General features: G+C 38.1%; 1 protein-coding gene across 3 annotated transcripts in view; it reads left to right on the top strand.

Moving 5' to 3' along the window:
• Nucleotides 1–25,477, top strand: part of MRE11 (MRE11 homolog, double strand break repair nuclease) — a 74,048-nt gene that overhangs the window by 14,170 nt on the left and 34,401 nt on the right. For all 3 annotated transcript variants that reach the window (XM_045894633.3, XM_045894632.3, XM_064577161.1), the window contains exons 5-13: nt 743–830; nt 1,971–2,112; nt 5,143–5,257; nt 9,745–9,930; nt 10,834–11,005; nt 12,266–12,346; nt 16,183–16,309; nt 18,899–18,999; nt 20,437–20,610. In XM_045894633.3, the coding sequence (XP_045750589.1) occupies nt 743–830; nt 1,971–2,112; nt 5,143–5,257; nt 9,745–9,930; nt 10,834–11,005; nt 12,266–12,346; nt 16,183–16,309; nt 18,899–18,999; nt 20,437–20,610 (1,186 nt within the window). The remainder of the gene's footprint in view (nt 1–742; nt 831–1,970; nt 2,113–5,142; nt 5,258–9,744; nt 9,931–10,833; nt 11,006–12,265; nt 12,347–16,182; nt 16,310–18,898; nt 19,000–20,436; nt 20,611–25,477) is intronic.

Genomic DNA, 25,477 nt, shown 5'->3' with positions numbered 1-25,477 from the left:
GTAAAGCAAAAAAACTAGAAATATTCTAAATGTTCATGGGTTAGGTAACTACTTAAACACATTATGCTAGCCCATTCAATTGAAGTACTGTCCTGCCAAAGAAAGCACAAGGAAGCTCTTTATGTACTGATATCGAATGGTTTCTAAAACATGAAATGAAAAAGCAGGGTACAGAAATCCATATTGTGCTACCATTTGTGTAAGAAGGAAGGAGGTGCATTTATTTGCTAATGAAGGTATAGGACATTATTGCAGAGATACACTAGAAGTTGCTAATTGCATTTGCCTCTGAGAAGAAGAGCTGGATGACTAGGGGCAGAAGTGGGTGGGAGACTTGTAAATTGCACAAGTAGTAAGTGATAGAGCTGGAATTTTGAATCTTGGATTCCAAAGAGGGTGTGTTTCCATCCCTCCTCCTCCTACAAATAACTATATACAAAGGCTTTCAAAATTCTTAAGACCTCTTTACTTTCCATTAGTCAGGTATAACTCTCTTTCATACAGTTCACAAATACCGTATATTGCAGTGTTTTCTTTAAAGTGTAGTACTTTGAGATACTTCAAACTTGAATTGAAATGAATTGTTGCCTGTCATTTTATTTCTTTAAAGCTCCAAACTAGTGGTTTTCTGCCAACTTACATCATCCAGTTTGCCCATAATTGCATTAATTTTTTTAGAGGAGGATATTGGGGAAAACAGCTTTTGTCTTTTATAGAAACATTAATTTTTTTTTTTTTTAAGGTTTCCGTGGGTGAACTACCAAGATGACAATCTCAACATTTCGATTCCAGTGTTTAGTATTCATGGCAATCATGATGATCCCACAGGGGTAATTATTGGGTTCTTACAGTTTGTTGTCACTTTAGTTTGTGGAAAGCATTCTTGTCCTTCCCAGAAATTTTTAGTCAAATTGAGTCAGAAAGTCAAGTTGACTTTGTATCATTTATATATATAAGCTTTTATACTGCTTTTTAGATAATTTTCTAAAATCTGGATTATAACTGGTGTGTGAGGTATGCTTTTATTTCATTAGTGCTGAAGTTAACAATAAGTAACCAGGAGTAGGAATGAATACCTAACATTTGTATAAAACTTTATAGTTTACCTGGTGTTTGTGTCTCTTATCTCAAAATCTTACCTGTAGGAAATGATTTCTCATCAAAAGTTTTAAATCTAAATTAGATCATCTTACTGCCTGTTTGATGGGGAAGCAATAATAGAGGGTCCTGCACTTAAAATATCTTTTTGTTTTATCTGATCATTAATATCATAAATCATTAGTTGCCTAGTTTTTTTTTTTTCCCATGGCTTAAGAGGTCTGCTTAATATTACAAAGCACTTAATTCAGGGCTGGTTTTTATTAATTAATTTATTTTTTAATGCTGGTCTTAAACTCATGCCTCTGAGATCGAGACCTGAGCTGAGATCAAGAGTGGGACATTTAAACAACTGAGGCACCCAGGTGCCCCTGGTTTTTATTTTTGGTGGCCAAGACATCGTAGGTTTTTTTTTTCCCTCAAGATTTTATTTATTTATTTGGGGTAGAGAGAGCGCGAGTTGAGTATGAGCAGGAGGAGGGGCAGAGGGAGAAGCAGACTCCCCACTGAGCAGGGAGCCTGACGCGGGGCTCGATCCCAGGACCCCAGGATCATGACCTGAGCCAAAGGCAGATGCTTAACCAACTGAGCCACCTAGGCGCCCCACATCATAAGTTTTGATGAAATGTTAACTGTGTATTTAGCACGTGGTTCCAGTTGCAGTAGGTCATTTGTAATTGAAGAAAGGTAGCAAATACTTTTGCTATTGTAATTTTGTTTTGAGAAGGCACTATCTTAATCTGTTTTGTTTTGAGAAGGCACTATCTTAATCTGTTTTAGTATATGGAATATACTTTAATAGGTAATAATGTGATATGTAGATTACTTCTTTTTAGATATACATTAATATTCTTTGAAAATATTTTGCCTAGGCAGACGCACTCTGCGCCCTAGATATTTTAAGTTGTGCTGGATTTGTAAATCATTTTGGACGTTCAATGTCTGTGGAGAAGATAGACATTAGTCCAGTTTTGCTCCAAAAAGGAAGCACAAAAATTGCTCTATATGGCTTAGGTAAGATGATTTTATTTTACTGTTTATGTCAATAAATAGTTGCTTAAACAACAACTGAAATCAAATTCTGGAATTAACTTTGTTGATGCATGGAAAAAAGTGAGGCCATTCTAATTATTCCTGATAAGTGACTATAAAAAATGATAGAAGGTTTTGGTTGAAATTTTTTGTGTTTAATAAGGACCACTACCCCTTGATACTTCTTTTAATAGCAGTTTTGGTTAAAAAAAAATTCCTTTAGTTTCTGTTGTTGATTTTTTTCTTTCTTTTAGACTCAGATATAGAATCCTGAATGTTAGAATTATAGAGTAATTTGAAAAGCTGCATTTTGGTATCTTGGAAGTCTTTGAAATGTCTGAAGCTTCACTGCCCAGTACAATAACTACCAGCTTCATGTAGATACTGAGCACTTGAAATGCGGCTGGTCTGAATTGAGATACGCTGTAAATATAAAATCACAGGAGATTTCCAAGACTTAGAAAAAAATGTAAAATACCTTATTAATATATTAGCTTAAATAAATTAATTTCACCTGTTTCTTTTTACTTGTTTTAATATGGTTATTAGAAAATTTAAAATTACATATTTGGCCTGCGTTAGAGGCTCTCATTGTATTTTTGTTAGACGTTGCTAGCTCAGAGCTGTCATCTGTAATGCTCAGAATATTTGCTTTATCAACATGGCTATCTTCAATTTATTTAGTGTCCAGTAGGTAAAAACCTATTTGCTAGGCTTGATTCCATATGAACAAAAAATCAAAGGATATTTAATTTAGAGTGCATTCAAAGTCTATTTGTTGAGTCTTCCTTGGATTAAGTTCAGCTTGATACTTTGTTTTATGAATGCTATAGCTTTGCTGTTTTTATTGTGTATAATTTTAAAAATTATATTTCATGTTAAATCATGGGCCCTGAGAGAAATTAGGAAAAATTTCACACTGTAGCCTTAACATAGTTTTTATATTTTTGAGTGATTTTAATATAATAGAAGCTTAGGAGACTTTATTTACTTCATTCAAGTCTCTGTGTGTATGTGTGTGTATATTTTATTTTTAAGATTTTATTTATTTATTTGCCCAACTGAGAGAGAGCACAAGCAGGGGGAGCAGGAGAGGGAGAAGCAGACTCCCAGCTGAGCAGGGAACCTGACTGGGCACTCCATCCCAGGACCCTGAGGTCATGACCTGAGCCAAAGGCAGACACTTAATCGACTGAGCCACCCAGGAGCCCCTCTTTGTATATGTTTTTTAAAAGAATAATTATGATGGGTGGTTTATGTAAATACTTACCCTAGGGAACTTTTACAGTCTTTGTCCAGTTTTCATGATTTCTTTCATTTTTTTTTTTAAGATTATTTGAGAGCGAGCGAGAGAGAGAGCACAGTGGGGTGAAGGTCAGAGAGAGAAGCAGACTCTCTGCTGCGTAGGGAGCCTGATGTGGGACTTGACCCCAGGACTCCGGGATCATGACCTGAGCCAAAGGCAGACGCTTAATGACTGAGCCACCCAGGCACCCTCATGATTTCTAAAAAGTAGAAAAGCATCATGGTTATCTATATTTTAGAGAGAGGGAAAATGAGATCAGAGTGTTATGTCTGATTTCACAAGTGGTAGAGCAAGAAGTGAAATATACTTTTTCAAAAGATGCTAACAGGTATTTTAATCACTGCAGTGCTCGGGATCATATCTGCAGAAAATGGGTGATCTCCTACTTTCAGACTAAGCCAGATCCCAATATGCCTCAGGCACTGCCTGGAGCATTGCTCAGGTCATCCATTTTCTCCCAAACTCTCATTTCATCCTGTTCTTTTCTCCTTAACTGGATTCCACCCCCCACCCCCCATTCTCACCCCAGCCCTCTCTCTACAGTTAACAGATTCCCACATTTCACGTTTCTTCTCTACTCCCGACCTACAGGGAAACTGACTGATCCCTAAGGTTCTGTGTCCCACACACTTCTCTCTGGCTTCTTACAGACTTTAAGGCAGAAGCAGGGGTAGGGGGGGTGGGGGGAAGGAATCACTTATCCCCCTTCTCCCTGCTTGCCACTTCCTTTCCTGTCTATAAACACCCTATCCCCCTTGAGGCTAATTGGCTAAACTGCCCTGCCCTTCCCCCTCAAATTTTTCACCTACCTACTTTCAGATTTTGTCAGTGTTCTCAAGGCTTCAACACCTAAGTAGATCAACCTTCTAATGCCCTGGACTTTGTATGTCTTGACTTTTTTGTTTCCAGTTTATGTGTTCTGCATTCCACCATCTGTTCCATTGGTCACACTCTAGAAATTCTCTTTAAGAAGCTAGACTTTTTCCAGTTCTTGGCTTCTGCATTATTGGCTTTTCTTCCAGGGCCTTCCCTAATGACTGCATAAAGTAGCAACTTGTCCCCCCACTGATATTTGCCATCTTAGCATCCTTTTTCCCTTTTATGATATTTAAAAGTGGAATTTATGTATTTAGTTGTTTTTTTGGCCTTCTCCACTAGACTAAGGTGATCCTTTGGGATACAGGAAGAATTATTTAAAAGTCATTATATTAATAAAAAGCATAATATCCTTATTTAAAAATATATATATAAGAATAGTGATCTGATACACACATTATAAAATAAAGATGTTAAAGAGAATGAGATAAAAAATAAATGTATTTAAGTATTCTCATCCTTTTTAACATTTCTAGTTTATAATGTGTATATTAGATCAAAAGTATGTATAATAAATAAAGGGATAGTGAAAAACAGTATTACTGGAAATTTTAATAAGAATTTAAGCATAGAAAACTTCAAATTTTCATGCCATGTTTTCCAGATTTTGAAGGTATGTATGCCTGGCGTGGGAAACATTTTTTAAATTACAAGTGTCTTCTCAGCAGCTGTCATGCAAGAACCTGGAACACAACCATTTGTAAATAATGATTCCAGATTTCAAATATATCTCTAATAAGAAAATGAAATACTTGAAGAAACACATAATTTAGAAAGAAAACATTGATTTTTAAACCAAGAAACCAGTTTTAAAATAATGTCTGTTTCAGGTTCCATTCCAGATGAAAGGCTCTATCGAATGTTCGTCAATAAAAAAGTAACAATGTTGAGACCAAAAGAAGATGAGAACTCTTGGTTTAACTTATTTGTGATTCATCAGAACAGGTAAAAGTATTCTTTGGGAAAAAAATTTTTTTTTCTAAATTTTTGAGTCAAGTATTGAGGTTCCTCAAATCTCTGTTTCCAGGCTTCCATATTTCCATAAAATGTTTCTTATTCTTTGAAAGTTGTCAGTGCAGGATCATGCAAAACTTACATGTGCTTTGTGTGACTGCATTTTGAAATTGTTTCCAATAAATCGTATCTGTAAAGAATATTTATGACATATGGATAAGGCACAAGAATAACCATAAAATTGAATACTCTTAAATTCAGCAGAGAAGTAGAACATTACCAGTACATTATCCCATGCACTTCCTTGACCCCATCTCTTTCTATATACCCAGAGGGAAACACTATTTTTAATTGTATTTAATCAGTCTGTTGCTTTGCTTTATCATTTAATCACATCTATATCTTTAACGAGTATTTTGTTTAGTTTTGGTTAAACTGGAACCCTGCTGTGTATTTTGTAGCTGGCTTATTATTTTCCACATGATATTACTAAGATTCATCCATTTTGATGCTTAAAAGCATAATTAATTTTCACTGATCTGTACAGTTACAGTTTTTCTTGTGTTGGTGAATGTTTTGTGTTATTTCCAGATTCTTGCTTTTTTAAACCTTTTTGTTGTGAATACTCTTACGTGCATCTCCTGATGCATATATCAGGTGTTTTTCTAGAATATATTAAATGTAGCTAGATCAGCTGCCTTTTCGTAGCATTTTGAAGAAGTTTGATCTATTGGTAGGGTGCAGGACTGATTGAAAGGACGGAAGACTTGATGCAGGATGTATTGTGTGGTGACTCCAGTTAAAGTGTGGAATGACGGTAGTGATGGCAGTGAAACTGATGTGGAAGGGACAAACCTGAGAAGTTACAAGGAAGACTCCAAAGGGGTTTGGGCCTGATTGTATAATTTATTACTGAACAGATATTTATTCAGTGCAGAATACTCTGGTACTAAAGCCCACTAAGTGCCCCGTGAAAAAGAAGGCTTTACGAGGCAGCCTTATGTGCGCTCTCAAACAGTGGGTTTCAAAGGAGGAGGAGCAGGCCAGAGTTTTAGTAAGTGCGGTCTCCCTATAAGTTGGCACCCACTGGGAGTTTGTTCTTCGACTCGCTTAGGGCTTCCCAGTTCTGCTACCCTTTCTACTATCCCAAAGTAGGGAAAAGTCAGAAGGAAAAATCATAAGTGACTCCAAGAACTTCAACCAGAATGAGAGGTGGAATGGCAGCATCAGGAATGGGAATGGGTAGTATAATGTTGATAATGGTTAGTTGCTGGTGATGATAACATTGATCATTTGATGAAGGTGGTGTATGCCAGGTTGCTCCAGGGTCAAGGTCCCATTTTCCATTTTGTAATTAATACTTTGGGAAAAATACTTGGAGGGTATATGAATATCCTGTTTGGCCTTAAAATTTTGCCCACTAATTTTAACATCCTTTGGTGGATCTCATTTCCAGCAATGAATGCTGTGGTGTTGTAATTGTTGTTTTTTATTTTCCCTCATTCTTTTTGCATTTATTTATTTATTTATTTATTTATCTTTTATTTTATTTATTTTTAAAGATTTTATTTATTTATTTGAGAGAGAGAGAATGAGAGACAGAGAGCACGAGAGGGAAGAGGGCAGAGGGAGAAGCAGACCCCCTGCTGAGCAGGGAGCCCAATGTGGGACTCCATCCCGGGACTCCAGGATCATGACCTGAGCCGAAGGCAGTCGCTTAACCAACTGAGCCATCCAGGCGCCTTCTTTTTGCATTTATTAATTGAAATTCTTCTATAAGGAAGATTTGTCCCTTCTTTCTCGTTTATTTGTTCATTTATTTATGTTGTTACGGACTTGAAGGATATTTATTTTATCCTTTGAGTTACAATCCAGTACTGTCAGGTTTTTTGTTGTTGTTGTTGCTCTAATTGTTCCAGTTTTGACCATTGAGAGTTCTTGTATTTTAGCCTCTTTGTCCTTTCATCATGCCCTCTTCCTTTTTATTTATTTTTGATCATGTCCTTCACTTTCTGGTACCACAAGATGCTCCAGGCTCATCTTGTATTTTGTACCCTAGCCCTGGAATCAACCACTTTTCCGTGGAGCCCTGATTGCCTTTTTTGGAGAACAGTATTTAGAAACCCAGATATGGCCGATAGATGTGCTTGTTGCAGCTGGGACTCTCTCAGCCCTCAGTGATCAGAGTTAAGGAAATATGTGTATATATCCTAACCTGTGAATACACATCTGTGTTTGTTAAAAACACACAGGCAAGCATGAGTTTGTAGTTATTCCAACCCAGCCCGACAGGGTTCATTTTTTTTTCTTCTCCCTTTTTTTATGTGGGAGTTCTTTCTCTAACAGAAACCTGGATCATATTATCTATAATATATTAATTTGTTCAATTTTGGTTGACATATAAGGTAATTTCAAAATTGCTGACCGGTACCCGTGAGAAACAAATTTGCCAACTAGTGTTTACATAAGCTATTTTAGTCTTTAGCCTTACTATATCTAGTTAAAACACCACTTCTGGACTGACTTAGGCCATCTCCTTTTCCCCCAGCCCCTTCAACATGATTATGCAGTTCTTTTGTAATACCGTTAGGCTCATTTGTCACCTTCTCCTTTCTTACGTACTTTTTTATTGCTTTCATGGACTTTTAAAAAACAGGGTTTGTCCTAGTGAGTGACTTTTCAGGAGCCTTTTATATTTTACTTTATTTCCAATTTGTGTCTATACATGGGCCAGTTTCTTTCTCTGGCTGAAAAAGAAATAGACTCTGAAGTGGAAGAGCACCTTATCATACAAAATATTTCCATAGGGATGTTTTGGTCAACTTTTAAGTCACAAATCAGAGTCAGCCCACCAGCATAATCTTCCCTCTTCCATGAAGAGTCGGTGCTCTATGAAGGCACAGTTGCATCATATAGTATTCAAGTTAATTCTGTGTTTCTTCAGTAACTGTGATTATGTCATACCCTAGATAGATGTTTTTTACATAAAAATATCCCTAGATACACGAGCCTGCAGCTTCTCTGATTTCACTTTCAGCTCTTCCTTGCATTCCTTCTGCTCTGCCATTCTCCTCTCCTTGCTGTCCTTGAACTCACTGAATACATTATCACTTCAACACCTCTGCCATCGATCTGCTGCAGGACTCCGTTCAGGACTCAGCCGTCTGCCGAGGACTGATCCTTTCTTCCCTTGCATGCTTGATCCCTCGTTGTGGTTCTCTGCTCATGTGTTGCCTGGCAGAGCGGCCTATCCTGACCACCCTCTGCATAGTAACATTCCCGTTCTGTGTCACTTCTCCCTTTATTTCTCTTTATAGCACTTACCACCACCTGATAGATTATGTGTGAGTACACATGCACACACATGTACGTACTCCCCCACTAGCAAGGACTTTGTTCCCTGCTGTGTCTCCAGTATCTAGAAGAGGCCTGGGACACCTGGCACAGAGTAGACCTGCAGGAAATATTCTTGAATGAATGAATATTGATTTGCGTTAAGTGAATGTTAGGTTGAAGTATTTGATCACTTTTACTTAAATTCCCAGTGATAAAGTCAGTGTTAGGGAAAACTTCCTTCTTGTCTTTCCTCACTTTGGGTTTTCACGTATCTTTTAATAATGACAACTAATCTAGGTATAAAACCGGGGTTTGCAAATCTTCATACAGTGTTTTATTTAATATTGAAAACTCATCTCTTATGTAAGACTGAAATTCTTTTTTTTTTTTTTTTAAGATTTTATTTATTTATTTGACAGAGAGAGACACAGCGAGAGAGGGAACACAAGCAGGGGGAGTGGGAGAGGGAGAAGCAGGCTCCCTGCAGAGCAGGGAGCCCGATGCGGGACTCGATCCCAGGACCCTGGGATCATGACCTGAGCTGAAGGCAGTCGCTTAACCAACTGAGCCACCCAGGCGCCCCTGTAAGACTGAAATTCTTAACTCCCATTCTTATCAGTAAACAAACATGTTAAAAAATGGCTGGACATCTTTAGAAATTTGTTTTTATTCTACAAAGTTTAGACTTAACTCACTTTCATTTTCTGGCCGCCCCCCCACCTTACATATAGTCAAAGCAATTTATACATTTTCACTATTGATAGAGCTCGTGCTGCTGCTTTTCTGATTTCACTCCCAGCTCTTCCCTGCATTCATTCTGCTCAGCCACACTGTTGATGGAGTGCATGCTTTTCTGACTTTCCCTCTGTAAAGCCTTTTGCAATCTGCCTCTCAGTGTAGAATTGACCAGTTTCTCTCTTGCGGCTCCTACTTGTCTGTGTCCTGCAAGTTTGTAAACCTTTTGAGGGGAGGAATTAGGTGTTATCTTAGCACCCCTAATCCCTTGAATAGTTTCTGGCACAAATAAGAAATGTAATAAGGCTTTAATGAATGGAGAAGGAAAGATCTGTACAGCTTTACTTACTATGAAGTGTTTCTATATCTCTGGACATTTATATTTATTTTTTAAAATCTTGGTATAGGAGTAAACACGGAAGTACTAACTTCATTCCAGAACAATTTTTGGATGACTTCATTGATCTTGTTATCTGGGGCCATGAACATGAGTGTAAAATAGCTCCAACCAAAAATGAACAACAGCTCTTTTATGTATCACAACCTGGAAGTTCAGTGGTTACTTCTCTTTCCCCAGGAGAAGCTGTAAAGAAGTAAGTAATTGTTTTATTTTGCAAATCAATTAAAATGAAATTCTTGCTATAATCATCCTACAGGTTCAAAGTACTGATGGTTTTTTATATGATAGATTTCTTTATGAAGATTAGTTATTTGATGTAGTCTTATTATTTTCCCAGATCTTAAAGCCATTTTCAACAGGATAGCGTCCCAGTAGTGTTAATGATTTTGCTGCTCATTAGACATATTCAGGGCTAACACTTTTACCAATTAAATTTCAAGTTAGAGTGCTATGGATGATGATTACTAATTTCACAAAGTCCATTTATAAACAAATTCACCTAAAGCCATTTAATTGAGATTTTTCTGGTTATAAATGCAACATTATAGCATATCTCATTTCTTTTAATTTTTTAGGGGAATTATATGATAAAGTAGTTAACAGTGATTAAGCCCAGTTTTTATAATGGATTTCACCTTTTGAATCCACTCAGATTTTGATTGTTATGATAATAATAGGTTTAAAGAATATGGTAGGATGTAAGTTTGGCTTTTTTTCTTCAGAGTTCTGCTAATTCATTTTATGCATGTGTGTACGTATATACTCACGCATAATCTATATATGTGTGATGGTCTGTACCATCGATACTACTGTCATAGTCCTGGTAACATTATGTCCTGCCTACTGTCTGTCTGTCTTCCCTCACTAAAGTGTTTATTTGTTTAGGCAGGGAGGGATAAGTGGATTTTATTCTGGGGAAGAATGTTAACATTTTTTTCTGGTGATAAAACATTAAGTTGTTAAAAAAATTTTTTTAAGAGTATGATTTTATAGAGAAATATTTTGTAGGAACTTAGAGATACGATAATTTTGGTGTGCACATTTTCCCAAGAAAATTTACAGAGTGACTAGGCTTTCATTTCCCTCCTCATTTCAGACATGTCGGTTTGCTGCGTATAAAAGGAAGGAAGATGAATATGCAAAAAATTCCTCTTCACACAGTGCGACAGTTTTTCATGGAGGATATTGTTCTGGCTGATCATCCAGACATTTTTAACCCAGATAATCCTAAAGTAACCCAGGCCATACAGAGCTTCTGTTTGGAGAAGGTAATTCCCTAGATAAAGGTCAATGAGATCTGCTTTAGCTGAGAGTTGATTTACATTGAATTAAATACTTCCGTAGAGTGGAAGAAGTCTTTGTACTTGTTACAGTCTCATGAAGCCCATAAGGAAGCACTGCTGTTCCATAAATGAGTTTAATTGTATCAAAGACATTTTTTTTAGTCTTGGAGATGGAAGAATGTTAAAGGTAGAAGAAACTTTGTTTAATTAAGCTCCCTCCCAGTTCCATTACTCTTCCTCAAAAACCTACACATAATCTTTTCTTTGTTTTTATTCTGATTTGATAATTTGTTCATTTTATTTATGAAAGCAGGCGGTGGCTTTGACTGGGAATGGGAGGATACTGTGGAGGATGAGGAAAGCCTTAGCATCTCTAATAATCTCTGTTAAGCATCCCTTTCACCCTGAAAAGTACCCCACATGAAATCTTTAAATGTGTCTGCTATGCGCCTTGTAGCTTCCACATAAGTACCATACCTCACCTTCCATGCAGATTTGCCACCCCTGAACTTCTGAGAAATTCTAGAGCTGCTGCTGAAGTTGCGCAAATGCACTTGATAATATGTAAATTGACAGCTTAATACCATTAATTGCTTGTAATTCTTACAATTATCACTGATATTCATCGATCGCGCATATATTCTGGGCACTGTTGATAGCATTTTGCATTTAATCCACTCAACAGTGCTGTAGGTAGGGAGAGCCTGTTATCTGCATTTTATGGAAAGAATAACCGAACCTTAGATGAAATCACTCACCCAGTGTCACGGCCTTCCTGGCAACATGTAACTCACATAGCTGAAAAGTTGAAGAGTATGCTGGTTTCAAGAGGAGTAGACCCAAAAACTCATATTAAGACTGCAGTTTCTGTGTTTAGCCCCCATGGCACCTGCTCTGTAGGTAGTTGTCTGAAGCTTCACCCTGAGGACAGTATGTCCACCGGGTGGCCCCCAGACTCACAAAGTCCTTAGAGCAGAAAGAACCTGTTTTCCCAGTCATTCCAGATCAACTCCTAGCCCTGCTTTCTGTTAGACTAAGGTCATGTGTGTGTCCCTGGGAGGTGGAAAATGGATTGATTGGTCAGGCCTATGTCAGGTTTCTCAGCCTTGACTCAACTGACATTTTAGACTGGGTAATCCTTTGTTGTGGGAGGTTGCATTGTAGGAGTTCAACAATGTCCTCTCTGACCTCTCCCCGCTAGAGTAGTGTCCTTCCTCCAAGTCATGACAATATTTTTATTTTGAGATTAAAGAAATGCTTGAAAATGCTGAACGAGAACGTCTGGGAAATTCTCGACAGCCAGAGAAGCCTCTTATACGACTGCGAGTAAGTCCTATGTAGATAAATTAAACTTTATTGATTTTCAGAGGATAGTACTACACAGTTTACATAATTTTTTAAAAAAAATTAGTAAGAAGAGTATATACAGTAATAAAAGCAATCACCATCTGGCACCAGAAATAAAAAAAGCTGTCAGGATTTGATTTAATCATAGTTTGATTCTGATAAATTTGATTTTTTTTTCTTATTTTTTTCATTTTCTGAATAGTCTGTTGTTCTGTTTAATAGGTTGGCCAAGTCTGACTCCATCTTTTACTCTCTCTCCCCTCACTCCCTGTGACCTCCTGCAGCTCTCTACTCTCACACTCTCCCCTCATCTGTTCAGTGAGGCCCCCCCAATGAGATGGCACCCCCATATCTGCTCACCAGCACTCCTGATTTCACTTACCCTCTTCTGCTTGTTCTTTTCTTTGTTCTCCACAACACATCCTCTTAACCTACTATATGCAATGTATTTAATTTGGTTATTGTGTGTCCTCAGCTACAAAACTGTAAGCTCCATGAGAGCATGGAACTTTGTGAATTTTGTTAACTAATGTATCCAGAGATCTCAGAACAGTTCTGGCAAATAGCAAGTGCTTGAGAAATGTGGTGGAAAGAATTAAGTATTTTAGAGTATTAAAAAATTTAAAGAAATTGAAGCGCTTCCTATGCCTGGAAACCTACTTATTTCCATCATCGTATAAAAAAAGTAACAGGTCTCTTTTTTTTTTTTTTGTCCCTCTGCCTTTTCCTTCAATTAGTTCTGCACCTGTCTTTTATTTTCTTCCAAACCCCTCAAAATACATAGCCCTTCCTACTCATTTAACATTCTGTTTCTCAGTCCACTACAAACAAGACTTAAGTAGAAAAGATGTTCAGTTGTCAAAGTGAGTAACTTGTTTTCATCTGGCTGAATCACTCTTTGGCTTTCTTATCTTCGAGTTATGTTTGACCTGTCCTCTCTCTTAGCCCTCTTTTCAGCCTAGGCATATGGCTTTAACGACCACCTATAGAGTGATGATGCCCACATCTTTACCTCCAGCTTAGACCTCCTTGTTGAGGTCCAAGAGCCACCCCCACCCCCACGCCCCAAAGCCTGGTACGCAAGGAATAATCAAAACAGCACTGACACCACCTGGGAAACAATTACTGCTTTTTTTTTTTTAAAGATTTTATTTATTTATTTATTAGAGAGTGAGTGAGAGAGAAACAGCATGAGAGAGGAGAGGGTCAGAGGGAGAAGCAGGCTCCCCGCTGAGCCGGGAGCCCGATGTGGGACTCGATCCCAGGACCCTGGGATCATGACCTGAGCTGAAGGCAGTCGCTTAACCAACTGAGCCACCCAGGCGCCCAACAATTACTGCTTTTATGTATTTATTTATTTACTTATAGAGAGGGAGGGGGAGAGAGAGCGAGAGGGAGAAGCAGAGGGCAAGGGAGAATCCCAAGCAGACTCCATGCCTGGTGGTCAGCCCAGTGAGGAACTCGATCTCACAACCCTCAGATTGTGACTGGAGCCAGAATCACAAGTCAGAAGCTTAACTGACTGAGCCACCCAGGCGCCCCTCATGTGGGAAATTTTTTAAAATGCAGAATCTCAGGCCCTATATCAGACCCACTGAATTGCATTTTAACAAGATCCCTAAGAGATTTGTATGCACATTAAAATTTGAGAAACTCTGGGATATATAGTGTGAAGATAAAGGGTATAGTTGAGAGCCAGAATGCCTGGGTTACTGTATGACCTTGAACAGTTGGATCTTTTGTCCCTTGGTTTGTACCTCGTAGATTTACAAGATCAAAATGAATTAAATATTACCTGTTGCACAGTAAGTAATCTGGTCCTTTCTGTTTATCCCATTGTCATTGCTGAAGTTGAACCCTGATTTTCTCTTATCTGGCCTATAAATGCAGCTTCCTTCCTGACTCTGCCTTCAGTTTCTCCCTCCCCCCCACCTCTAGCCTCTCCACACTAATGCCAAAGTCATCTTTGTAAAAAGACTTTGTAAAACACAGTCTTGCATGTCTTTCCTGCTGAAAATGACTTAATGATCCCCTAGTGCTAATAGGAACAAGTCTTGCATGGCATTCAAGGGTTTACATGACCTGGTCAAAACTGACCTCTTTGGCTTCTACCTCCTTTTTCTGCGAGAACCTACTAAGTTCCAGCTATATTAGACTAAAAGTTACTGTTCCCTGGGTCCAGTGGAGTTTATTTCACTCTTTTGTACCTTCGCCCATGCTGATCCTGCTGTGTGGAATGTGCTTCTCTCCTTCCATAGCATGTTCTTCAACATCCACTTAAAGCTTTCCCCTTTTCCAAGAGCCTGTTTTGACCTCCCTTCAGAATCAGTGCTTCTACCTTTGTGCCTTCGGTCTGCTTTGTATGTACTTGTTAAGTACCATTACCATTTTGCTTGTACTTATTTATTTACATGTTTGTCCTCCCAGTCAGCTTGTGAATTTCTTGACAACCAAGATTATACTTCTTTATGGCTGTATCCCTGGCCCTTAGCAGAATGCCTAGCACATTGTGGACTCCTCAGTAAAGTTTGCTTAGTGAACGAGTTTTGTGACTCTTGGGAGCAGAAAATTTTACAAATCAACCTAAGCTGGAGTATCATTGATAAATGTATAGAAGAGTTTTGGGGAGACCCAATAACCTGAGCATTTAGCATTTTCTGTTTTATAACATGGTTGCTGTAGAGATGTAATACATAGTTGCTTTGGGAGAACCACATAGTTCTCTTTATCTGGGCAAAAGATCCCATGTCCGCCTAATACCATTAGAACCAAGTACAGTTAAATAGAAAATTGACATTCCTTTTGCTAAACACAGTGAATTATTAAATCATTCATGAAAAAGAGTAGGTGTTTTCATTAGTAATAGTTCAAAAGTACATTGTATCAACTAGGGGGCTCTCACTAATTTTATGATTCAGTAAACAAATACTTTTTGAGTACATTTTGTTCTGCATGCTGGGGGACACAGTGATGATAAAACAGAGGAGGTTTTGAATTTATGGGGCTTATGGGAGGTGGAGGTGTGAGGAGAGACATAAAAAATAGGTAGCAGCAAAATGCCAGCCAGTGCTAAGTGTGATGAATAGTGTAAACTGGGTGGAGGTTAGGGGAATTTGGATAGGCCAGTGATGCGGTACAATGCTGGTTCCCAGAGTCTGTTTTTAGAACAGCTAGTTTAGGGAAATGATTATTACCTCTTGGGAAAAAAAAATGTAGTATGCATTTCTCTTTGGAAAGGTCTCTGTATGACTATAAATTTCTTAACTTAGAAAGAGCCTGCCTTGAGAGGGACTGTGACTTCTAAATAGATACTGTGCTTTGAAGGTAATCATTTCTCAAAGCTCACACATTGGTTTCTTTTCCTGCATGGCTTTTCCAGCATTTCTTTGTTAGTGTGAAAGTATATCCCTAAGATGATAGACCAATTAACTAAGCATCTAGGGCTGGTATTTTATTTTAGGAGAACATTTTCTTTCTGTTCTGAAAGTTTAAGTATTTATGTTTAGAAATCTCACTTCCTTTCCTGGTGGTACTCCCAGTGCCTAGGCTTTTATCTTAATGTTATCATAGGGGGATGTAAACATTCAGACCTTGTGGGAATTCTTGATGTATCTTGGGTCCATCGTGCAAAATGTCTCGTGTAAACTCATAAACCTTTGAAGCTTTGTTTTCTCAACAGAATAAAAGGTCTAACACCATCATGATCTTTAACATAAATTGTAGAACATATATTAGCTTTAAAGTATTGAGCATAAACATAAATAATGAAATTGGTAAACTGTTCTAGGCCTTAATAGCTTATTTTGTATTTCCAGGTGGACTATAGTGGAGGTTTTGAGCCTTTCAGTGTTCTTCGCTTTAGCCAGAAATTTGTGGATCGGGTAGCTAATCCAAAAGATGTTATCCATTTTTTCAGACATAAAGAACAAAAGAAAAACATGGGTAAGCTAGTTATTTTCACAGATTAAAAAATGCTTTTTATAGGGTTTACAAAAATCAGTCTTTAGTAAAAGAAATAGAAAATGATGAAAATATTTTTATATGATGATTTCTAGTATCTTAAGCTGGCAGTTGGAATAATTAAATCGCATGTCTTCTAAAAATTAGCAATCATTTTAAACCTGTGGATAACAGTAAAGAAAGGGAAGGCTTTCTCTGGAGATGTAATTTTTAAAAACAGTACTGCTGAGTAACAGTGCACAGAGACTTTAAAGATTTATTGCTCAAAATATGTATTATTGACTATACATTATTAGTGTTCAGAGAATATACTCAAATTTTGCATCAAATACTTCCAACTTTCGAGTATATAGGGTTTAGGAAGACTGCAGTCTTTTGGAATAAGAAGTATCTCATAGTTTGATGTTTCTCATGATCAGATAATTAATTCCTAATTAAATTTCATAAAAACTAATTGCCCTTATTTTAAGTGCGTTTATAAAAATAGGCCATCCAGCTGAAATAATGCTTTTTATAAGAAATGTTGATCATGTTAAATATAGAGCCTTTTCTTAAAGCTATTAAGTCAGAGAATTTTTATAGAAAAATACGGCCCTTGTTTTATAGGTAAAGCTACTTAGGTTTTTTTTATTAATAAGCTTCGATTTTCAGTGTCAAATTGTGACCAAATTCTGTGTGCTGTTAACTCAACCTGAAACATTCGTTCAGATATTTAAATGGAACTCATAAAATACTCTTAGGAAAAAATCCTTATCAGATAATTATTTTCTTATGCTATGAATTTTAACTAATTACTCATTGATAGTGGTTTACTTTAATTGTCCATCCTTATCAATCCCTTGAGATTTTATGGGTGTAGTGTTCATAATAATACAGAATATAGAACTGGTACGTTGTTGCTTGAGTTTCATACATAGTCAGTTTTGTTCTAATGATTCCTTTTTGGTTTAAACATAAATTGCTAAGTGGAAACAATAACCCTTTTGCGTGTTTTATTGAAAGCATTTTTTGTTATTTTGGTCAGCTCTACTTCTCAAGTACCTGTGTGACATTGTACAATTTACATAAGCTCTCTGTTTGATCTTCTTGCCTGTGAAATCAGGATAATGACTGAGCCTGCCTCATAGAGTCGTGGTGAGGATTAGATGATACAATGTGTGTAAATAGTCTAAACATAGTATCCGGCATCATAAAATGTAGTGATGGTACTTAGGAAGTTGTATTAATTCTACTGTCTTGAGATTTGAAAAAGATTTCCGTTCACTTGTCTTCAACACTTTGCAAGAAACACACTGAACGTTGTGCTTCTTAACCCACCAGGCCATGGCACATAGTTTTCCCTCTGCCTCAAATAGCTTTTTCTTTTTCCTGTTTTGCTTAGTGAATCTTATTCATTTGGCAAGTCTTGATTCAAATGATAGGTGCATTTGATACCTGCACATTATTTTTCAACCTTCCCTGAGAAGAATTAGGTTATTTCTTCTGTGTGTCATACTCTCTGTTTTTACCTCTCGTAGCATTTCCCACCTTTATTGTAATCATTTGCTCTTACGGGCAGGGATCCTGTCTTTTCACCATTGTGTTTTCATGGCCAGGTCCAACATCCGCTAGACAGTTAATATTTGTTTTCCTGACAAAGATTATCAGCAGAGTAGGTCCTGGACCCTCAGCTTCTTGGCTTCCCACTCTGTACTCATTGTATTCTTTACCTGCTATGTGTGAGACAGTTCTCCTGCTTAGGAAAGCAGCAAAAGTGCTGTAAGCATACATCCCATTTGTCTCACAGAATATTAAAAAGGCCTGAGATTTAATTAAATGAATAATTTCTACAGTTTCATCAAGGACATTCTTTTTTTTTTTTTTTAAAGATTTTATTTATTTATTTGAGAGAGAGAGAATGAGAGAGAGCATGAGAGGGAGGAGGGTCAGAGGGAGAAGCAGACTCCCCGCCGAGCAGGGAGCCCGATGTGGGACTCGAACCCGGGACTCCAGGATCATGACCTGAGCCGAAGGCAGTCGCTTAACAACTGAGCCACCCAGGCGCCCCATCAAGGACATTCTTAAGTGAAACTGGCTTTCTTTGTTTTGCTTTGAGCTGTGCGGATGTGGTGGTGAGTGTTGTACAGTTCCAAGCCATTGCCTTGACTTATAATAAGGAACCAGCGGTTGTACCCACAATTGCTTTTGTATCATCAGGGCAAGTGGCAATGTAGCGGAACAGGTAAATAGCATCTTGGTGTCGTTACGAAAGTTTTGGCCCTGAGCATTCCCTGAAATGGTCTTGGAGAACAGAGGTCTGAAGATCACCCTTTGAGAGTAGCTATAGGAGCCAAGACTTGGAGATAGGAAAAGAAATACACATTTTGAGGAAAAGAAATACACATTTTGTGGAAAAGACTGCGGCTGTTAGCAATAATGCCATGTTTTTGCCTCAAAATTCGCCACGTTGAGCAAGCTGATCATTAATCCAGTTTGGCCATACCTCCTGTACTGAACCAAACCTGCCATGAGTTGGGGCACTTTTACACTGTCACAGAAGCTACTATTTTTCCACGGACTTCTTTTTTCTAGGAGAAGAGATCAACTTTGGGAAGCTCATCACAAAACCTTCAGAAGGAACAACCCTAAGAGTAGAAGACCTTGTAAAACAGTATTTTCAGACTGCAGAGAAGGTAATTTCTTAGTTACAGCCTACATGTTGAAGAATGGCTCTCTGAGGATAACCGACTTTAATTTGGGATATGTACAATTGATATTTCAAACAAAAGGGATCCTCACAATGTTCCCATGAACTAAGTGGGACAGCAATTAATTATATTCACTTCTGATTATTCTTCATCAAGAAAAATCAGTGTTTAATTAATGGTGTTATTATTGTGGCTATTATTGTTACTGTTGTTTTGCTCTTCCTTTTTATCTCTACTGCATGTTTTTTTTTTAAAGATTTTATTTATTTGAGAGAGAGAGAATGAGAGAGAGAGAGAGAACATGAGAGGGGGGAGGGTCAGAGGGAGAAGCAGACTCCCCACTGAGCAGGAAGCCCGATGTGGGACTCGATCCCGGGACTCCAGGATCATGACCTGAGCTGAAGGCAGTCGCTTAACCAACTGAGCCACCAAGACGCCCTCTACTGCATGTTTCTGAATCCAGGATTTACCTCTCTTGCATTTAGATGTAATTTCAGAACTACTTTATTAAGACAGACACAGGATGGTGAGGCTACTTTCATTGTCATGAGCTTGTGCCACTTTAAGATCTGGTTCTATTAATTGCCTATTACTGCTGAAACAAATTTCCACATAAAACTTAATAATTGAAAATAACGCACATTTGTTATCTTACAGTTCTGTAGGTCAGAAATCTGACACCAGTCTCACTGGCCTAAAATTGAGGTGTTAGCAGGGTTGTGTTCCTTTCTGGAGACTCTAGGGGAAAATCTATTTCCTTATCTTTTCCAGTTTCTAGAGGTGTCCACATTTCTTGGCTGATAGTCTCCTCCTTCCACCTCCAAAGCCAGCAGTATTACATTTCTCTGGCCATTTTCACCCAGTCTGATCTCCCTCTAGTTCCCTCCTTTGGCCTCCCTCTTCCACTTTTAAGGATGCTCACGATTACAGTGGGCCCCCCTGCACAGTCCCTGGTAATCTCCTGATTGCACAGCCAGCTGATTAGCAACCTTAATTCCATCTCTAGCCAACCGTAGTTTTCCTTTGTCATGTAACATGTTCACAGCCCAGAGATTAGGAAGTGGACATCTTTAGGGGGCTGTTACTCTGCCCACTACACTGGTTAACCTAATCTCTTAATCATCAGCTACCATTTCGGGACTCTACATCACAACCACTCAGTCCTCTGCATTCCCACCTGTCTTAAACACTACTCCCATTTCTTATTTTTACTTGACTTTTTCTGGCTCATAAAATTTATTAGTAGGCTCACTTACTGTCCATTGTTTTGTTTTGTTTTGTTTTCCCTTCAGCAACTAGATAACTTTTTTGTCTTTTCCCCCTGGTAGCATTATACTCTAATTTTCCTTGCTCATATAGAATTATTTGGTAAGGAATAGATAACTGATTTCTGCATCCAGTGATTTTGTACCTCTTTTACAGAATGTGCAGCTCTCACTTCTAACAGAAAGGGGAATGGGTGAAGCAGTACAAGAATTCGTGGACAAGGAAGAAAAAGACGCCATAGAGGAATTAGTGAAATACCAGTTGGAAAAAACACAGCGATTTCTTAAAGAGCGTCATATTGATGGCCTAGAAGATAAAATCGATGAAGAGGTAACCAATTTGGGGTGGAGAAGCTAGTTAGACACTCTCTCCTTAAGAGTAGCTTTGACTTTTCTTTCTATTAAACCACTGTTTAACTTCTTTGATTTGTTTAGTTTCCTCATCTATAAAATTGAGTTCGTAAAATGAGGATTAAAGTAGAAAAGGTCTGGAACAGAATCTTAAACGTGATTGAAATCCATTAAATGTTAGCTTTGTTCTCCATAGATAGGATCTTCTCTTGAAAATGCTTTAAGAGGAACCTTACAGGATGAAAACTTCCGTTCTTTTCAATTTTTTAGTTAGTTTTGTTTGAGATTTTTAATTTCATCTAGAAATTCAAATTCATCTCTAAGCATAAAAGCAGTGGAAGGATCAGAGAAGCTCTTTAGGTTTGACTGCGTAGAAATTGTAAATGTTTGCATGTCAGATTATCAAAAACCAAAATGTACTGACATGGAGAACATACTTGTATGTGGGCAGAAGAAAGGTTGATACTCATAATATTGAAGTACCTTAGTAAATGTTAAGAAAAGTAGTAAACATTTCAGTAGAAATAATGAACCAAGACATGAATAAATGGTTCACAAAAGAAAAGCAAATGGTAATAAGCATATGAAAGTGGTGTTCAAAGGAACTCAGATGTATTTTTTGTCAGAGTGACAGCAATTTGAGAAAAGTATTTAGTGTGCTGCTATTGGGAGTATCAGGTTTGAGCTGCTGGCATTGAAAGGCAGATTGTCCGCGTTTATCAAGAGGCTTAGGATTTCTCCTTTAACTCAGCCCTTTCCCAAGACAACAGTGAGGTGCAAATCTGTGTATGGAGTAATTTATCTAAGTGTTGCCTGCAGTGGGAAAATTTGGAAAATGTTTTGATGAAGTAAATGTTGACACATACACACTAGATATTGTGCAGCTATTAAAAATAACACTTTTGAAGAACGTGGAGAAATATTTTCAATGCTACGTGGGGAAAGAACGCCATAGATTTAAAACTGTATACACTCTGATTCCAGTGATTTTTATTTTATATGTGAGTGTGTGTGTACGTGCAAAGAATGGAAAAAAATATTACAAACATTATCATTGGTTATATTCAGGTAGTGGGATCATAGGGGATCATTTTCGGTATCTTCTAGATTCCCTCTGAGCAGAACAAAACATTATTTTTAAAACTCAATCCCTTTGATTTTGATGTTAGTGCCTTTAATTAGTCAACATGGTTCTCTTAAACCTTATGATGTCAGTATGCAACTAGTAATATTCCATGCCAAGTACACTGGGTATATGGGGTTCATAAATTTTTGGCAGGGATGCATTTCTCCATTAAGTACCAGAAATAAAACGTGATCATCCCACTCAAATGTAAATATAAAACTATGAGACTCCTAGGAGATAACATAGGAGAAAATCTAGATGACCTTGGGTGTGGCAATGACTTTTTAGATGCGACACCAAAGGTATGATCTGTGAAAGAAGGAATTGATAAGCTGGACTTCATCAAAATGAGAAACTGCTCAGTAAAAGACAATGTCAAAAGACTGAGAATACAAGCAAGAGACTTGGAGGACAAAGTATTTGTAAAAGACACATCTGGTAAAGAAATGTTATCCAAAAAATACAAAGAACTCTTAAAACTCAGCAGTAAGTGGTGCCTGGGTGGCTTCTTTGGTTAAGCGTCCGGTTCTTGGTTTCTGCTCGAGCCCTGCGTCACTCTCCGTGCTCAGCACAGAGTCTGCTTGTCCCTCTCCCTCTGCTCCTCCTTCCTCTCTCTGTCTCTCTCTCAAATAAATAAAATCTTTAAAAAACAAAACAAAACAAGATTCAGCAATAAAAAACAGGCAACCTGATGTAAAAACAGACCAAAGACCTTAATAGATACTTCACCAAAGATTTACAAATGGCAGGTAAGCATATGAAAACATGCTCTATATCATGTCATCAGGGAATCCAGATTAACAATGAAATATGCCACTATGAACCTATCAGAACGGCCAAAATCTGGAATACTGACACAACACCAAATGCTGGTGAGGATGTGGACAACAGGAAAGCTCACGCATTGCTGGTGGAAATGCAAAATGGTACAGTCACTTTGGAAGGCAGTTTGGCAGTTTCCCAAACAACTTAATATACTCTTACCATATGATCCAGCAGTCGTGCTCCTTGGTTGTCTACCTAAAGATGTTGAAAAGCTTATGTTCACATAAAAACCTGCACACAGGTTTATATAGCAGGTTTATTCATAATTGCCAAAACTTGAAAGCAACCAAGATGTCCTTCGGTAGGTGAATGGGTAAGTAAATTGTGAAACATCCAGACAAGGGAATATTATTTAGGCCAAGAAGAAAGGAACTGTCAGTCCGTGAAGAGTCATGGAGGAAACTTAAATGCATATTACTAAGTGAAAAAACCAATCTGAAAAAGATTGTATGATTTCAAGTATACAACATTCTGAAAAAAAGGAAAACTATAGAGACAGTGAGATCAGAGGTTGCAGGGGTTTAGTGAGGAGCAAGGAAAGGGATGAATAGGTGCACAGAGGATTTTTAGGACAGTGAAACTGCTCTGTATGATACTATAATTTAGGTGGATACATGTCATTATACCTTTTTCCAGACTCCTAGCTCACCAAGAGTGAACAAAATATAAACTGGACTTTGGGGGCACCTGGCTGGCCCCATCATTGGAGCATGCAACTCTTGATGTCGGGGTTGTAAGTTTGAACCCCATGCTAGGCGTAGAGATTACTTAAAAATAAAATCTTAGGGGCGCCTGGGTGGCTCAGTTGGTTAAGCGACTGCCTTCGGCTCAGGTCATGATCCCAGGGTCCTGGGATCGAGTCCCACATCGGGCTCCCGGCTCGGCGGGGAGCCTGCTTCTCCCTCTGACCCTCTCCTCTCTCATGCTGTTTCTCTCTCGCTTGCTCTCTAATAAATAAATAAATAAAATCTTTAAAAAAAAAATAAAATCTTAAAAACAACAACAGCAATAGACTTGGAATTTGGGTGATTATGATGTGGCAATGTAGGTTCATCAGTTATAACAAATGTACCGATTCTGCTGGAGGGAGGTTGATAATAGGGGAGTCTATGTATGTGTGGGGCTGAGGGGCATATGAAATCTCAGTACCTCCTTCTCAGTTTTTTTGTGAACCTAAAACTACTCTTAAATTAAAAAAAAAACAAACAGATAAACACAAAAGCAAATAACTTAAGCATCCTCACCTGGAGAGTTGTCGGGACTCCTGAGAGGGTGCATAAGGGATGGGGGGATGTAGCTAAGAGCATGGACTCTGGACCAAACCACCTGTGTTCAAAATCAAAACCCTTACTACCTGTATAACTACCAGTGAGTTTCTTAATCTCTCTCCACCTCTTTTTCCTCATCTGTAAAATGGGGGATAATAATAGAAACTCCTTCAAGATTGTTGTGAGGATCCAAAGAATACATGTGAAGTCCCAGAACACTGGCAGCACATGGTACCTAGTCAGTATTTTTACTCTGACTCATTTCTGCAAATGACTTAGCACTTTTGGAATGGTATATACCACCTAGAGCACTATTACATACTATGCCATTTTAAAAAATAATTTTTATCCCTTCTACCAAATCATAACAAATATACTGTCATTTCTTTTAGCTTAAACAACAAAAAAAAGCCCTCTTCACTTGCATTTCCCTTTAGCTACTACTCATCTTCTTTGTTTCTCTTTTATAGCAGAATTGCTTCAGAGTTTTCTATATTTGCTGCCCTGATTTTTCTCCCTCACTTTTCCCTTACACCCATCATCTGGGGGTTTTGATCCATCATTCCAGTGAAGGTGCTCACATTGAAGTCACCAGTGACCGCCATTGCTAAATCCACTGTCAGTTCATCTTAAATCTTCCTTGAACTCTTCTTGAAATCTTTTTCTCTTTGGTTTTAGGACCCCACCCTCTTCTGCTTTTCTTCCTGCCTCATGGTGCATATTCTCAGTTTCTCTTGTTTATTGCATCTCTCCTGTCTCTTAAATTGGGAGTCCCCAGAACTCACTCCTTGGAGCTCTTCTTCAGCTACATATTCCCTTTGTAATCTCATCCAGCTGCCTGGATTTAAATTCTATCTGTTTTGTGGTGATTTTCAAAAGTCTAGCCCAGAGCTCTCTCAGCTCAAGATTTCTGCAGTCAGCGGCCTGCTAGACATTTCTACTTGGATATTTAATGGACACCTCAAACTATTAACATTCCCAGTCTGAATTGCTGATTTTCAGCCTTTGCTCTATGTGGTGGTTCTCTTTATGTCACCTGGATCCTAACTGTCTAGAAGTCCTTGGCATTACTCAGAATATATATAGAATCTGACCTCCTCTCTAGTCTTCATCACTACTAGAGGTCCATCGCATTGCCATTTCTCACTTAGAGTATTCTAATAGCCTCCAAACGCGTCTCTCTTTTTCTGCCTGTACCCCTCCTCCACCCCCCCATTCTGTCCTCAGTTCAGCTGTCAGTGATACTAACATATTTCAGATCAAGTCACTCCTGCCTTAAAAAAAAAGTCCTTACAGTTTTTTTTTACAAGGCCCTATTCAGTCTAGCTTTTTGTTACTTTCTTACCCTCCTATCATCTTGAGCCACAGCAACCTCCTTGCTATTTCTTAAACATACCATGCATTCTGGTATGTTAAAAAGATTTTTTTTAAAGATTTTTTTAAGAAGATTTTATTTATTTATATATATATATAGCAAGGGAGGGCCAAAAGGAGAAAAGAAGGAAAAAGAATCTCAAGCAGACTCCAAGCTGAGCATGGAGCCCAACGTGGGGCTCGATCTCACCACCCTGAGATCATGACCTGAGCTGAAACCAAGAGTCGGACACTTAACCAGCTCAGCCACTCAG

This window comes from Mirounga angustirostris, unplaced genomic scaffold, assembly GCF_029215605.1.
Source record: "Mirounga angustirostris isolate CCGP_5_RB_7025 unplaced genomic scaffold, mMirAng1.0.hap1 SCAF_13, whole genome shotgun sequence".
Lineage (NCBI taxonomy): Eukaryota > Metazoa > Chordata > Mammalia > Carnivora > Phocidae > Mirounga > Mirounga angustirostris.
This window is presented reverse-complemented; position numbering and strand designations above follow the sequence as displayed.